The sequence below is a fragment of the Ornithorhynchus anatinus genome, chromosome 2 (assembly GCF_004115215.2).
Source record: "Ornithorhynchus anatinus isolate Pmale09 chromosome 2, mOrnAna1.pri.v4, whole genome shotgun sequence".
Lineage (NCBI taxonomy): Eukaryota > Metazoa > Chordata > Mammalia > Monotremata > Ornithorhynchidae > Ornithorhynchus > Ornithorhynchus anatinus.
The window spans coordinates 82,210,996-82,228,372 of record NC_041729.1 but is presented as its reverse complement, the minus strand read 5'-3'; the positions used below and the strand labels follow the sequence as shown (position 1 = coordinate 82,228,372).

Genomic DNA, 17,377 nt, shown 5'->3' with positions numbered 1-17,377 from the left:
CCTCCTACCACCCACTCCAGTTACTTGTCGCCGTCATCTACCGCCCTCCCGGTCCCACCTCCGACTTCTTCAACCACCTTGACCCCTTTCTCACCTTCCTTCTCTCCTTCTCTCTGCCCACTCTGATCCTTGGAGACTTCAACATCCATACGGATGTACCCAACGACTCCTCTGCCGCCCGCCTGCTATCCCTCCTCGACTCTGCCGACCTCCTCCTCCACCATACCGCGCCCACTCACCGACTCGGTCACACCCTCGATCTTGTCATCTCCTACCGCTGCACTATCTCCTCACTCACCAACTCTGAAATCCCTCTCTCGGACCATAACCTTCTCACCTGCCTCATCTCTCACACTCCCTCCCCCTGCAAATCTTCGCTACTGCCCCACAGAGACCTCCGCTCTCTCGATCCCATCCGTCTTTCCAATAGCATCTCGCCTCACCTTGCCGCCCTGTCCTCTCTTCCCACTCTCGACGATCAGGTCTCCGCTCTCAACTCCACCCTCACTACTCATCTCGACTCTCTCGCCCCCCTTTCCCTCCGCCGCTCTCGCGCCACTAACCCACAGCCCTGGATCACCTCCTCCGTCCGCCTCCTACGCTCCTATGCTCGAGCTGCTGAGCGCCGCTGGCGAAAGTCCAAGCACCAAGCCGACCTCACACACTTCAAATTTATCCTTTCCTGCCTTAACTCTGCCTCTCCTCCGCCAGGCAAAGCTTCTTCTCCCCCTCATCGACACCCATGCCCGTCACCCCCGCCGATTGTTCCGGACCTTTAACTCTCTCCTTAGGCCCCCTGTTCCTCCCCCTCCCCCATCTCTCACCCCTAATGATCTGGCCACCTATTTCCTCACGAAAATCAACACGATCAGGTCTGAGCTCCCCAAAGTCACCCCTCCGCCTCTCCCCTCCCCCCCAACAACCCCTCCCCTACTTTCCCATCCTTCCCTGCAGTATCCTCAGAGGAGATCTCCTCCCTCCTCGCAAGTGCCACCCCCTCCACCTGCGCCTCGGACCCCATTCCCTCTCACCTTCTTAAAACCATCGCCCCTGCCCTCCTCCCTTCCTTAACTTCTATTTTTAACCACTCAATCTCCAAGGGCTCCTTCCCCTCTGCCTTCAAACACGCCCACGTCTCCCCCATCCTAAAAAAACCCCGCTCTTGACCCCACTTCCCCCTCCAGTTATCGTCCTATCTCACTACTACCCTTCCTTTCCAAAAGCTTAGAACGAGTCGTCTACAATCGATGCCTAGAATTCCCTTAACTCCCATTCTCTCCTAGACCCCTCCAATCTGGCTTCCGTCCCCTCCACTCTACCGAGACTGCTCTCTCTAAGGTCACCCATGACCTCCTTCTTGCCAAATCCAATGGCTCCTACTCCATTCTGATCCTCCTTGACCTCTCTGCTGCCTTTGACACTGTCGACCATCCCTCCTCCTCCGTACCTTATCTCACCTTGGCTTCACGGACTCTGTCCTCTCCTGGTTCTCCTCTTACCTCTCTGGCCGATCATTCTCGGTCTCCTACGCTGGAGCCTCCTCCCCCTCCCATCCTTTAACTGTTGGAGTTCCTCAAGGGTCAGTTCTTGGCCCTCTTCTGTTCTCCATTTACACTCACTCCCTCGGTGAACTCATTCGCTCTCACGGCTTTGACTACCATCTCTACGCAGATGACACGCAGATCTACATCTCCGCCCCTGTCCTCTCCCCCTCCCTTCAGGCTCGCATCTCCTCCTGCCTCCGGGACGTCTCCACCTGGATGTCGGCCCGCCACCTAAAACTCAACATGAGCAAGACTGAGCTCCTCATCTTCCCTCCCAAGCCCGGTCTGCTCCCAGACTTCTCCATCACCGTGGATGGCACGACCATCCTTCCCGTCCCGCAGGCCCGCAATCTCGGTGTCATCCTTGACTCGTCCCTCTCGTTCACCCCACACATCCTATCCGTTACCAAGACCTGCCGGTTTCACCTCTACAATATCGCCAAGATCCGCCCTTTCCTCTCCACCCAAACGGCTACCTTACTATTACGGGCTCTCGTTATATCCCGGCTAGACTACTGTGTCAGCCTTCTCTCTGACCTCCTTCCTCCTCTCTCGCCCCGCTCCGGTCTATTCTTCACTCCGCTGCCGGCTCATCTTCCTGCAGAAACGATCTGGGCATGTCACTCCCCTTCTTAAAACAACTCCAGTGGTTGCCTATCGACCTCCGCTCCAAACAAAAACTCCTCACTCTAGCTTCAAGGCTCTCCATCACCTTGCCCCTTCCTACCTCTCCTCCCTTCTCTCTTTCTACCGCCCACCCCGCACGCTCTCGCTCCTCTGCCGCCCACCTCCTCGCCGTCCCTCGGTCTCGCCTATCCCGCCGTCGACCCCTGGGTCACGTCCTCCCGCGCGGTCCTGGAACGCCCTCCCTCCTCACCTCCGCCAAACTGATTCTCTTTCCCTCTTCAAAACCTTACTTAAAAATCACCTCCTCCAAGAGGCCTTCCCAGACTGAGCTCCTCTTCCCCCTCTACTCCCTCTGCCATCCCCCTTTACCTCTCCGCAGCTAAAGCCTCATTTTCCCCTTTTCCCTCTGCTCCTCCACCTCTCCCTTCCCATCCCCACAGCACTGTACCCGTCCGCTCAACTGTATATATTTTCGTTACCCCTATTTATTTTGTTAATGCATTGTACATCGCCTTGATTCTATTTAGTTTGCCATTGTTTTTACGAGATGTTCTTCCCCTTGACGCTGTTTAGTGCCATTGTTCTTGTCTGTCCGTCTCCCCGATTAGACTGTAAGCCCGTCAAACGGCAGGGACTGTCTCTATCTGTTGCCAACTTGTTCATCCCAAGCGCTTAGTACAGTGCTCTGCACATAGTAAGCGCTCAATAAATACTATTGAATAGGGAGGAAAGGGTGAATTTTAACGATGTTGTGAAGGTGGGACCGACAGGATTTAGAGAGAGAACATGTGGTTTGAATGAGAGAGAGGAGTCAAGGATAACACCAAGTTTACGGGCATGTGAGACAGGAAGTATGGTGGTACCCTCTATTGTGATGGGAAAGTCTTAGGGAGGACAGCGTTTGGGTGGGAAGATAAGCAGCTCTGTTTTGGACATGGTAAGTTTGAGGTGATGCGTGGACATCCAAGTAGAAATGTCTTGAAGACAAGAGGAGATGCAAGACTGGAGAGAGGGAGAGAGATAAGGGCTGGAGAAGTAGATTTGAGAATCCTTCACCTAGAGATGATAGTTGAAGTTGAGGAATGGATGAGTTTTGCAAGGGAGTGGGTGAAGATGGAGAATAGAAGGGGACCCAAAACTCAACCTTGAGGGACTCCCATAGTTAGAGGGTGGGAGGCAGAGGAGGAGCCCGTGAAGGAAGCACTGCTGTGCTTGTGTGATGGGTCCTGGCCTGTGCAATGATTCCCGTATAGGGCCAAGCAATCTTTGGTCCAATAGCCCACAAGGCCTCTCCATCACTCCCTTTCAGCAGCTCTGAAATTACTATTCCACAGCTTCCCAGTCCAGCTTCGAATGGGGAAGAGAAAGCAGGGGACAATAGGGAGCCCTCTTCCAAATCTGGCCTGAGCCTGGGTGAGGTTTTGGTCATCTGGGCTCTTATCTCCTGTGATTGAAAAGTCTAACTGGTACCTTGCTGATCAATCAGCAGCAGCATATGAGAAGCAGCATGGTGTAGTCAATAAAGCATGGACCTGGGAGTCAGGAGGGCATGGGTTCTAATCCCGGCCCCACCATGTGCCTGCTGTGTGGCCTTGGACAAGTCAGTTAACTTCTCTGGGCCTCAGTTACCACATCTGGAAAATGGAGATTGAGAGTGAGAGTGTCCAACCTGATTTGCTTGTATCCACCTGGTACTTAGCATGGAACCTGGTATATAGTAAGTGCTTAACAAATAAATACCATAGTTATTATGAATATTTGTGAAGGATGGAGCCATGGTGGGCAGAAATGAATGTCTTCACCTTTGGTGATCCACACCTTTTACTTCTAAATTGGTTGGACTCTTGGCTCATTCCTCCTTTCAGCATATTCCGCTTATGCTAGCAGAATATAATTTTATGCAACATCTTTCAGTTTAGTCCTCTTCTGCTAGCAGAATTTAATTTTATGCAACATCATTTATGTTTTCTTCTTCTCGTCTTCATTCTTTCATTCCGCTCCATTTGCCGGGACCAACCTACCGAGTCTGTCCAGAGATCACTTCCCATCCCTCCTGAGAGCTCACTTTGTTCTGGAACTTGATGTGGAAGCTGCTTATATGCCTGGGGGTGACTGGGAAAGTTCCATCCTGGTCACATTCTGCACTGTTTGGCCAGGGTTGCAGTCAAACTTCCACTTGATCAGATTTTAGTTTGCAGATGAAGTCAACCTAGTTATAGCGCAGTTCAATTTGTGCTTTCATTCTGAAGAACGAATGCCTGAATATGGCAAAAGATGAGCAAATATGCAAGCAAACAGAAAAATTAATCAAGGGAAACACAAAACTGAAAATGTAAAAATCAACCTCGGGGGAAAAACATTGTTTTAGAGAAAATTTACATCTTGGCAGAAACGGCCATATTTCCAAGTAGAGAATCAAATATAACTAAATTGGACACACACACACACACACACACACACACGACGTTTGTGCATTATAAACAACAGAGAATTAGTCCCTATGAGAAAAGGCTAAAAAAAGGGACTTATTCATCATGAATGATAATAATCATAGTAATTTGTTATGTTTATCATGTGAAAACTCCAAGTCTTGCGGTAGATACAATCAGAACAGTGCTTGGCACATAATAAGTGCTTTACAAATACCGTTATTATTATTATCAGATACACTCCCTGTCCCACAGAGGTTCAATCTCAGGGAGAGATAATGAATTCCCATTTTTGGAAGTGGGCAAGTAGTGGAGCCTGCATTAGCATCCAGGTGTCAGGCCCGTGGTCTTTCTGCTAGACCATACTGCTTGACCAGAGGAAGAGAAAAGGGCATGGGAAGGACTTTTTTGAGAGGGTGGTGAACCTGTTTTTTTGATTTCCTGAGCACTAGAACCAAGAGAAGCCCTGAAGAGGGATATTGCCACACCTTTCTCCCGGGTGTTAGTGGAACCTAGAGTACATATGCAAGACTGGAAACGTGTTTTTTTTAATAGTATTTATTAAGCACTTACAATGTGTTACACACTATATTATGCACTGTGGTATATACAAACTACTAACAAATACTATTTGTATTACAAATAGTAATACAAACTACTATTAGACACAGTCCATGTCCCCCATGGAGCTCACAGTCTTATTCTTCATTTTACAGAGGAGATAGCTGAGGCACAGAGAAGTGAAGTGACTTACCCAAGGTCACACAGCTAATATGTGTTGTAGCAGGGATTAGAACCCAAGTTCTCTGACCCTCAGGCCTTTGCTCTTTACACTAGCCAACACTGCCTCTCTTGATGTTGTTCTTTTGTCATTATTTGAATTATTTCAAATTGTAATTCACTGAATTAATAAAATGAGCCAGAAGAGCTATACGATACTCTAGGGAGATGTCTTCCAGTAATGTTCCTTTCCAGGGTTCTAAAAGCTGTACTTCATCCATAATGAAGATATCTTATTTTCTTACAAATCAGATTTCTTTTGTTTTTAAATATCACTGCAATGAAGCACATTGTTTTGAACTGTCATTATTTCAAATTTTCAAATGGATGCTGCATTTCTTTACTGTTGAATCTTGCACCCAGATACAATCTTCCTTTGAGTGAAAGGCAGGTAAGAGTGGATGGAATATAAAGATGTACAGGCAGTTCTGGATGCAAACTGGAACCAGCCTAAATTTGGTTTTGGCAGAAGAAAGTGTCCTGGACTGGCCTTTCTGGGTTGTGGGGAGACTATGGGGGAGAAGGTATGAGGGCTTGAAACAGGGTATGCTGAGACACATGTCCCTGCCCCTAGCCCATACCCTCTAGACTGTGAACAGGGAATGTGTCTGTTATATTGTAATAATAATAATTGACAGAGTGATTGACTCTGTGGTTGCCAGCCCCTGAAGTTCCACTTCTGTTTTATTTCACCCAAAGGCCTGCCCTCTGAGATTGGCATCATCTTCAGCGGTTGCCCCCTCTCCATCCCCTCCAGGACCCCAGCAATTCCCTCACCTTGCCAGAGATCTCTGGGCAGAGAGGAAGCAAGGTTATCTGGCATTCCAATTATGTTGATTCTTTTACTTTTGACATTGTGTAGGCTAGAAGATAGCAATTTATGTTCAGTCTCATGCCACTTTTGCCTTGTAATTTTACATACCTGAACTTTATGTGCCAGGCACTTAACATAAAGTTTTCAAAGAGCCAGAGAGGGTAAGGCTATCATGGCAGAGGCCATAAAGGTGGCAGCTGCTTGATCCTGGGCTTCTGGCAGAGGCAGGAACTCTGGAAATGAAGCAGTTGAGGTGAGAACCTGCCATTGTTGCCCTGTGCGCTACTGCTGCCAGACACTTCCAGAGTTCTTGACTCCGCTGGGAGTGCAACAAGAAGCAAGATCTTTGTGTGAGTGGATACGGTGGTGTTGGATTGGGTGGGCTGGGGAGGAGGTCAGTACCATGCTGAGAGGTAAGGTGGTTCAGGCTGGAAGTCTCCTCTGCTATAAGGGAAAGGACCAGAACCTCCATTCTAGTTGTGAGAACGGTTTGGTGGCAACAGCCTGTGCCCGATACTGTCGCCAGAAGGGGTAGCCGGAATCCGGTCTGGGGGGCTGGGAGGGTTGCTTAGCCTAAAGGAGAGGTGTATTGGGGCTGCATTTGTTCATTTTCAGTAATAATAATTATAAATTTGTTATGTGCTGTGTGCTAAGCACTGTGCTAAGCTCTCGGTTAGATTTGAGATAATCACGTCAGACAGTCACTGGCCCAAGTTGGGCTTTCAGTCTAAATAGGAGAGAGAAATATTGAATCCTCATTATATAGATGAAGGAGCTGAGGCAAAGAGAAGTTGTCCCTTGCCCAAGGTCACACAGCATATGTGTGACTCAGGATTAGAAACCAGCTCTTCTGACTCCTAGGTCTGGCCTCTTTACATTAGGCCACGTTTGCTTCCGTCTTAAGTGGAGGCTTGGCATTATCCTCAACTCATCTCTCCTTCTCGTTCACCTCACTTATTCAGTCTGCCACCAAATCCTTTCATAACCGCTAAAATCCATCTTTTTCTCTCCATCCAAACTGCTATAATATTAATTCAAGTACTTATCCTATCCCACCTTGACAACTGCATTCGCTTCCCTGCCTCTCTCCATTCAAGTCCAGACCTCACTTTGTTGCCCGGATCATTTTTCTACAAAACTGTTCAGTCCATGTTTCCCCACTTTTCAAGAACCTCCAGTGGTTGCCTACTCTCCTTGCGGAGCGTCACCATGGTTGCCCATCCACTTCTGCATCAAACAGAAATGCCTTACCATTGGCTTTAAAGCACTCACTCACTTTGCCCCCTCCTAACTTACCTCACTGCTTTACTACTACAACTACCCAGCCCCCACACTCACTTCACCTCTCTAATGCCAACATACGCACTGTACCTTGATCTCGTTTACCTTGCCTTGAACCTCTCACCCATGTCCTGCTTCTGGCCTGGAGCGCCCTCCCTCTTTCATTCATTCAGTCTAATTAATTAAGCACTCACCCTCTCCCCATTTTCAAAATCTTATTAAAGCATATCTCCTCCAGAGGCCTTCCCCAACTAAGCCCTTATTTTCTCTTTTCCCACTCCTTTATTCGTTGCCCTTGCTCTTGGATTTGCACCCTTTATTCAGCCCCACAGCACTTATGTACATAGCCACAATTTATGTTAATATCTGTTTCCCCCTCTAGACTGTAAGCTTGGAGTGGACAGGGAATGTGTCTACCAACTCTTTTATACTGTAGTCTCCCAAGGATTTAATACCATGCTCTGCACACAGGAAGAGCTCAATAAATATGATTGATTGATTGGAGACCCAGCAGACAAAACACTGAGCAGTGCCCATGGCTTTTGATTTCTGGAGTCGTGCTCTTTCTACCGGACCAGCAATAGGGCTACACTGTATACAATGCTATATAAGAGTTAAATGGAGTTTAATTGTAGCTGCTGGCTTTTCCCCTTCCCCTTTTATGATAGGTATGTGTGGAAATAGGGTATGTGGATGTATATCTTTTTTACTCCGTTTTAGGATTAAAATCATTGTTTCAACTTTTAAGTACAATTTGAATATTTGGAAACTATGCAATTTCATATCTAGCTTTTTCCAGCTCTATTTTGAAGTTCTCCTTGTACATGCCACCGACCTTCTGATCCCAAATAATGAAGATTTTTGTAATGCAATATTAAAATGTCCTGCATTTAGTTCTAAGTAATTTTAGATGTTTCTATAACTGAATTAATGATTTTAACTGTTTTAATGTTTTTCAGAGTGGGAAACCACTGGTGAAGGATATATTTACAGATCTCAAAGATGGGCGAAAGCTGTTGGATCTTCTGGAAGGACTCATAGGAACTTCACTGGTGAGAGAACGGTTAAGTGATGAAAGGAATATGGTGACAAGTGATTTCCCCTATTATTAGAACCTTAGGGAACCTAATTTAGAAGTTTGGAACAAGTTTTTGAAGTGTGAACTTGAATATCTGTTACTTTACCGTATTCCTCTACTCTCCAGCTCTCAGTTTAATTTATTAATTTAGTAACTTCAGTTTATTTTTAAAAATCATGGCTAGAGTTTTAGACTTGGCAGAGGGTGGGCTGTTATACAGTAACTTTTCCTCTGGCTCAGATCACCTCTGTCTTGAAAGTAAGAGGGAAGATAGAAAACTCAGATATTCCTGAGAATTGTAGTCTCTGTCTCCTGCCAGAGCCGAGGGCGTGGTCATTGGGAGCCACCATGAATGCATGTCCTCCAAGCTTTGAGATCCTGACTTGTGTCTGCACTATTGCTGCTGGCTTCCGGCACCCCACTCCTTGTTGTCTCAAGTGAGATAGCAGATCCCAGAACACAGTGACTCCATTTCTGCTTGTCATGTGTTGAAATGAGACGCACAGTTTGAATGGGCAGTTTGCTTGCTACATGATCTCACTGTATCCAAAAGAACCTACTAAGTGTGATTTTTTTTTTTTCTGTTTCTTTAAAGAAGACGTTTTTACACTTAATATGTGCTTCAAACGGTTATGTATTTCAGGTGAAATTGTGGGGGTAGTCATGACAAAACAATTTTAGGTGTTGTTCATTATCTAAAAACTAATGTATTGAACTTCACTGAAGCATACATAATATCTATTCCCTTACATATGAAGGGCATGAGTTGGTATTCTAAAGGGAGTCTACTCCACTGTGAATTGATTGTTTAAATTCATACTTAACAAATTAATAACTCAAAAATTTCTCCAAGTTACTGTCCAGGTATTTGCCTCAATTCTGCTAATTGGAATTAGGGGTAATTGGCCTCTGGTGTTTTTAGAAGGTTGAGAGAAACATAATTGTGTTTGTTTATTTTTTCAGCCCAAAGAACGTGGTTCCACCAGGGTTCATGCTTTAAATAATGTCAACCGAGTTCTTCAAGTTTTACACCAGAATAATGTAAGTTTTCCCCTTTGAACTTCAAATTATTAAACAAATTTTGCTAAGTGCAATAATAAAAGTACAGAGTAAGGTCAGAGAAAAATAGGAACAATTGTAAAAGGTCTTCCTCAGAGTTGTAAGAGATTTATAAGACAATTTCAGTTGTAGCACTTGTCTGGTCATTCATTATTGACTCCCAAGTATCCAGCATAAGTTTTTGTCTTGTTTGAGGTAAATGAGTTAAATAGGAATTCATGTCAGAAGTTTCTGTTAAGTCTTTTTTCCTATAGTCAATATTGGTGTAAAGGAGAGGTATATGTTGCTTCAGAACTGTATCTGATGTTTTCTTTTAAGAGGATGGAACATGAAGGGAATAAATAAAAGGATATTCAACAGCTGCTTCTTGGGGGGCTACATTGGAATGCATACAAATAGGAAAGAGTGAACAAATATTTACTATGTGAGGTCCAGTCTCAAGCCAAGCCAAATATGGTACAGCGACACCACTGTTGGGCGACAGCAGCAGGGTTAGGCAAGCCACATCCCCACTTCTCTCCAGGCACCTCCTCCTGCATCTTCGCCTTGCTCTGGTAGCAAAGAAGACACGATAATATTGACCCAGTGGACTGTACTGAACATTTGGGACAGTACAGAAGAAACAGGAGACAGGTTCTATGGGTTCTAATCGCGCTCTGCCCCTTTTTTGTTGAGTGATCTTGGACGAGTCACTTCACTTCTCTGTGCTTCGGTTATCTCATCTGTAAAATGGTATTGAGACTCTGAGCCTCACGTGGGATAGGGACTGAGTCCAACCCGATTTGCTTGTATCCACCCCTGTGTGTAATAATGTCTGGCTCATAGTAAGCGCTTAGCAAATACCACTATTATAATAGTGTTCCCCAGAGCTAGTAATACTGAAGGCTCACCTCCTCCAGGAGGCCTTCCCAGTCTAAGCCCCCCTTTTCCTCAGCTTCCCCTTTCCTCCCCATCGGTTTGACTTGTTTTCTTTGCTCTACCCCCCCCGCCCACCCCAAGGCACTTGTGTAAATATGTACATATCTACAATTCTATTTATTTATATTAATGCCTGTTTACTTTGATGTCTATATCTATGATTCTACTTATTTATATTGATGCTGTTGATGCCTGTTTACTTGTTTTGATGTCTGTGTCCCCCCTTCTAGACTGTGACCTTGTTTTAGGCAGGGATTGTCTCTCTCTGTACTTTCCAATCACTTAGTACAGTGTTCTGCACACAGTAGAGAAGCAGCGTGGCTCACTGGAAAGAGCCGGCGCTTTGGAGTCAGAGGTCATGGGTTCGAACCTCGGCTCTGCCGCTTGTCAGCTGTGTGACTTTGGGCAAGTCACTTAACTTCTCGGTGCCTCAGTTCCCTCATCTGTAAAATGGGGATGAAAACTGTGAGCCCCACGTGGGACAACGTGATTCCCCTGTGTCTACCCCAGCGCTTAGAACAGTGCTCGGCACATAGTAACTGCTTAACAAATACCAACATTATTATTAAGTGCTCAGTAAATACAACTGAATGAATGAATTGACTGAATGAAGAGGGACTGGGGAGGGGAAGGAAGCATACATCCTCAGGCTGTAGGTATTACTGGGGTTAGGAGGAAGTGGGGCACGTGGGAGCAGTCGGGGAGGGGGAGGTGGTGGTAAAATTTTCTCAGGGAGCCAGAATACTTTAGGGTGGCTCTACAGTCATGTTGCACCACATTCCTCTGCTCACCTTCCCTTCCTAGCTCCAGCCATAGGAGACAGGAGAAGACCTGAGCAGGGTGGGTGTAGCTGTTTTTGTGTTTGGAAGTCTCACTATTGACCCACCACACACACCTTCACCCTCCCTTTTACCTTCCTCTTGACTGTAAACTCGTTGTGGGTAGGGAATATGCCTGTTATATAGCTATACTGTACTCTCCCAAGTGCTGTACAGTGGTCTGCACACAGTGAGTGCTCAGTAAATATAATTGACCGATTGACTTCCTGGTTCTTTCTGGTAGCCAGGGAGGGGCGGGATCACATGGCAGAGCTACCCATGCTGACAGCAGTGGAGGTTGCTATGAAGCAAGCAACTTTGGATTGCAGTGTAATCATTGATGTCATCATATTGGACCGCATGCAGAGGGAAACATTCATTCGTTCAGTCATTCATTCAGTTGTATTTATTGAGCGAAGCACTGTACTAAGCACTTAGGAGAGTACAGTATCACAATAAACAGACACATTCCCTGCCCACAGCGAGCTTACAGTAAATGGTGTTCTTTCTTTGGGGCCTTTTAAAGTTAAATAACCCCAAACTCTCAGGAGAGTTAGTGTTAGCTGGTTCCCTCTAAAGCATAGTCTATCTCTGCACCAAAAACAAATCTAGTGATGATCCCGCTGTATAATGCTTCCTAGAAAAGCCTCTATATCTTTAAAACATATATTTTTTATGGTTTTAAACGCTCACTGTGTGCCATGCATTGTGCTAAGCGCTGGGGTAGACACAAGGTAATCAGGTTGGACATAGTCCATGTCACACATGAAGCTCACTGTCTTAATCCTCATTTTACAGATGAGGTAACTGAAGCACAGGTAAGTTAAGTGATTTGCCCAAGATCACACAACAGACAAGTGACATAGCTGGGAGTAGAACCCAGGTTCTCTGATTTAGAGGCCCGTGCTCTTTCCACTAGGCTATGCTGCTGCTTATTAAAATTTTTATACGTGGTCAGTTATTGTAGCAATTTTTAATTTGAAAAAAATTCTTAGCACATTTCTCTGCTTACTTGGTGAGTTGGGCCTACAAGGGTCTGGATGGCTGAAGTTCTAGAGCCCTGGCTCATGATTGGAAGGTGATGATTTCAATTTAGAGATCTTAAAGGTTTCTTTGCTCTTTTGGTGTGACCAAAGAGGTATTCTTTAAGCCTTTCCAGGCTTTGAACCCTTACATTAAGTTACTGTAATACTCCAATTCTTAAAATTTAGAAGACAGTGTGGAATCATAATCACACTATTCAGATAGAATAATTGATGCAAGGTTTTTTTTTCTCATCTGGGCAACTATTTTGGACTAACTCCATAACTGAATGTAGATTAAATGATGTAATAAATACTGCATAAGTAGAATTTTTTACTCTTGTTGCTGATGGATTAAATTATCCTTTATTAGAAAGGTTCAATAAAACATCCAGATTTGGGGATCCACTTATATTTCTTACACTTTTATTAGCTTTTTGCTGGATAACTAATAAATTCTTCCTAGGTTGAAATTTAATTTGAATTACTTTTTAAAAGAGTAAGTTGAAATAGAATTAGAGCTATTGAAAGACTTATCGGCTACATTTTGAACTACCAAAGTCTGTGGCTTTACTAATGATCAGGGAGTGGGCACCTGGGGCTTATGGAGATTCTGCACACCGTTTGCTCATTGCTCCATATTATTGAAGGATTTCAGAAATGCCATTATAATTCTGGGTCTGGTGGTCAGTTTCTCCTTTTTGTCCCTACCCCACCTGAGTCTGGTAATTGTGCTCTTTGCGAGTGACTGAAGGGAAGGCCATCTGCTCCCTCATCCATCCACTATCCCTCCCTCCCATCACTGTCACGGCTGGCCATCAAGTTGCGGTTGGGTGATGTGGGTTGGGGCTGAGGAATACGGGAAGAGGCGGTTGGAGAGTTTCATGCGGAGGGAAGACAAGTTGGGGAAGGGAAGGAGAGAACGGCTCTGAGACCCATCGGTCTGACCACTTGGCTCCCCAGAACTCATACACACATCAGTTCTTAACAGAGTGGGCCAGCCCAGTCCAAGCATGATCCTAAATTGTGTTTCTGTGTACATTTGAGTCCACTCCCACATGGAGTAAAAGTGCAAAGGGATAGGGGCTCCGTCCTGGTACCACCATCCTTCCTGTCTCCACAAGCCCGTAACCTTGGCGTTATCTTTGACTCAGCTCTGTCATTCAACCCATGTATTCAATCCATCACCAAATCTTGTAGGTCCTACTTTTATAACATGGCTAAAATCCGCTTTTTCCTCTCCATCTAAACTGCTACCACATTAATCCAGCCGCTCATCCTAGCCCACCTGGATTACTGCATCAGTCTCTTTACTGACTTCCCAGCCTCCTGTCTCTCTCCACTCCAGTCCATACTTCACTCTGCTGCCCAGATCATTTTCCTGCAAAAATGTTAGGGACATGTCATCCCACTCTTCAAAAAATACTCCAATGGTTGCCCATTCATTTGTATGTCAAACAAAAACTCCTCACTATTGGCATTAAAGCACTCCACTACCTTGCCCCCTCCTACCTCACCTCTCTCCTTTCCTTCCACAACCCAACCCACACACTCCTCTAGTGCTAAGCTTTTCACTGTGCCTCGCTCTCACCTGTCTCGCCCCCGACCCCAGCCCACATCCTGCCTCTGGCCTGGAACGCCTTTCTCCTCTAGTCTGACAGACAATTGCTCCTCCCCTCTCCCCTTTCCTTCAAAGCCTTATTGAAGGCGCATCTCCAAGAGGCCATCCCAGACTAGGCCCCTCCTTTCCTTATCTCCCACTCCCTTCTGCATCTCCCTGACTTGCTCCCCTTGTTCTTCCCCTTTCCAGCCCCACAGCACTTACGTACATATCTATAATTTTATTTATTTTTACTGATGTCTCCCCGCTTTAGCTGTAAGCTCTTTGTGGGCAGGGAATGTGTCTGTTACATTGTACTTTCCTTAGTACAGTGCTCTGTACACAGTAAGTGCTCAACAAATACAAATGAATGAATGATAGTAAATCAGAAGGGGTTGAAACTCAGTCCCTGTAAAAGATAAAGTCCTGGAAAAATCATGGCAGGATGTCTGGTGCGCAATGGCTGTGGCAGGATTTTTCACCTGATGGGGGCAGTGCCCCTCCTTCTGTGACAACAGGTCAGAAAGGGTCTCAGGAGTCTGCCCCATCCCAGCCCCTGTTGTTTAGTAGTTGCCAGCAGCCACAGCTCCTCCTCATCCATTGTACTCTCCCCCGAGGACCTGGCCCCATGTCTGGTGTCTTCCCCAGAGGCTAGCCAGCTGTCCACATGCATGATCATACCATCAGAACAAGCTTAATAATAATTATTGTTCTCGTTATTCCGTCCTAATTGCTCGGATAGATACGAGTTAATCAGATTGGACACATTCTCTGTCCCACATGGGACTCACACTCTTAATCCCCATTTTACAGATGAGGTAACCGAGATCCAGATAAATGAAGTGACTTGTTCTAGATCACACAGCAGGCATGTGGTGGAGCCAGGATTAGAACCCAGGTCTTTCTGACACCCAGGCTCGTGCTCTCTCCTCTAGGCCCTGCTGCTTGAGAAGCAGAACCAACCTTTACCTCAAACTCCAGATAGAGGTTGAACATTTCTTTTCTCTCAATGCAAAGACTGAACAGAGGAGTAGCTGTATCTGGGCTGGGGGATTAGTGGTGAATCTGAATGGAGGTGAGAGAAAAGAGGGAAAGAATTTGCATAATTGATGTCATTCATTCATTCATTCAGTTGAATTTACTGAGCACTTACTCTGTGGAGAGTCCTGTACTAAGTGCTTGAAAAATACAGTTCAGCAACAAAGAGAGACAATCCCTGCCCACAACGGCTCAGGTTAGAACTGAAGGGCCATAAACTTGTGTCACAAATGAAAAAGTAGTATTTACAATCAATAGTAATTTAAAACAGTGTTGCCTAGTGGAAAGAACATGGGTGTGGGAACCAGGAAACTAGGTTCTGGACTACAGTGTCTAGTTCCACTTTTGCCATTGGTCTGTGGTTTGACCTTGGACAAGTCTGAGTTTCAGTTTCCTCATGTGTACAATGAGACTAAGATACTGCTGTCTTTAATTCTTAAATTGTGAGTCCCACATCGGGCAGACTCTGTGTCTGTTCTGATCACCTGTTAACTACCGCCAGTTCTTAGTCCAGAGCTTGGCTCCTTGTAAGCATTTTCTCAACCAGAGACAATTAAAAGTGCAGTTGTCAAGTAGTGCATGCAGGGGTACTAAGGTGGGAAGGCTGGGAATTAATTGGGAAATGCTTGTGAAGGTAAGATTTCAAGAAGGCTTTGAAGAGAGGAGACCTGTGATCTGGTAGTTTGCTGGGAGTCTGGCCTTGAAGCTAAGATGGGGAGGAAGTTCCAGGCAAGGATACAGCATCAGTAAGCAATAAGCTTATTGTGGGCAGCAAGCATATCTACCGACTCTATTTTATTTTGTTCTTCCAAGCCCATAGTACAGTTCTCTGCACCCAGTATCAATAAATACTGTTGATTGATTGATCAATAAAGGCTTGGAGGAATGCAGTACCAGAGGAGGGTACATTTAGGCCTTGGAAGGAGGAAAGAGAATTATTTGGGAAATAGTAGATAATAGGTGTGATGGAAAGAGCTGGTGAAGGGCTTTGAAGTAACTGTGAGTCTTTGCTTGACACCAAGGAATATAATAATGTTGGTATTTGTTAAGCGTTTACTATGTGCAGAGCACTGTTCTAAGCGCTGGGGTATACAGGGTAATCAGGTTGTCCCACATGAGGCTCACAGTCTTAATCCCCATTTTACAGATGAGGTAACTGAGGCACAGAGAAGTAAAGTGACTTGCCCACAGTCACACAGCTGACAAGTGGCAGAGCCGGGATTCAAACCCATAACCTCTGACATGGATATGGGAAGCCAAGGGAGGATGAAGGGTGGAGAGAGGCCCACAAGACTTGTGGGCAGGGAATGTGTATGTTTAGTGTTGTACTGCATTCTCCCAAGTGCTTACTACAGTGCTCTGCACACACTAAGTGCTCAGTAAGTATGATGAATGAATTGGTTCCCACTTGATGGTGCCCTGGGGCAACAGCATTAGCTCTCAGCCCACTTACCTCTTAGAGCAGGAATATGTAGTCCAGGAGGCCTTCCCGGATTAAGGCCCCTTTTCCTCTGCTCCCCTTCCCTTCCCTATCACCCCCACTCGCTCCCTCTGCTCTACCCCCCCGCCCACATCACTTGTGTGTGTATATGTATATATTTACAATTCTATTTATTTTATTAATGATATGTATATATCTATAATTCTATTTACTTATATTGATGCTATTGATGCCTGTCTCCCCCCTTCTTGACTGTGAGCCCGTTGTGGGCAGGGATTGTCTCTTTTTTTTGCTGAATTGTACTTTCCAGCACTGAGTACAGTGCTCTGCACACAGTAAGCGCTCAGTAAATACGAATGAATGAATATAGCTGTTCCTAGTCCACCCTAGGAACTGAAAGGAGGTTGGAGGTAGAGCCAGAGTGGTGGCTCCAATCTTTCCCTTGTTCGGAGGATTGGATCCTCCGCCTGGCTGGGGAACCGGTGGTCAATCCCCTTTCTCATCTGGGAATCCATTGAGGGTGACCTCTTCCCCCATCCCCAGCTTGTGAAGTGCTTCCTTGTCCCCACTGCTGCCTTTGGTGGCAGTAATCATTTTCTGGTTAGGCTTTTTTCAGTCCTGCTTATAATAAGCAGCAGTGGGGTTAAGGGGCAGGTTCTAGGAAAAAAGAATAATACTTCTGGCTTTGATTTTTCAGCTAGAATTGATGACAAGTGAAAGATGTATTGCTTTATCTAAGTCGTCCTTCAATGCTGGGGGAGCTAAATGATGTGCTATATTTTGTAGAATGTCATATTTTGTAGTATGTCTTATTTTATAGTACTTTAAAAGAGTTTGTGTTAGTCATGAAATAAGCTAGTTTTCTGAGTGTTCCGAGAGGAAATAAGCCAAGTTTTTTTTTAGAGTTGCAAAAATGTTTTAAATATGC

The 17,377-nt window shown here is 45.4% G+C and overlaps 1 protein-coding gene across 4 annotated transcripts in view; it reads left to right on the top strand.

Moving 5' to 3' along the window:
• Window positions 1-17,377, top strand: part of UTRN (utrophin) — a 609,179-nt gene that overhangs the window by 133,102 nt on the left and 458,700 nt on the right. For all 4 annotated transcript variants that reach the window (XM_029047836.2, XM_029047843.2, XM_029047848.2 and 1 more), the window contains 2 exons: window positions 8,435-8,527; window positions 9,517-9,594. In XM_029047836.2, the coding sequence (XP_028903669.1) occupies window positions 8,435-8,527; window positions 9,517-9,594 (171 nt within the window). The remainder of the gene's footprint in view (window positions 1-8,434; window positions 8,528-9,516; window positions 9,595-17,377) is intronic.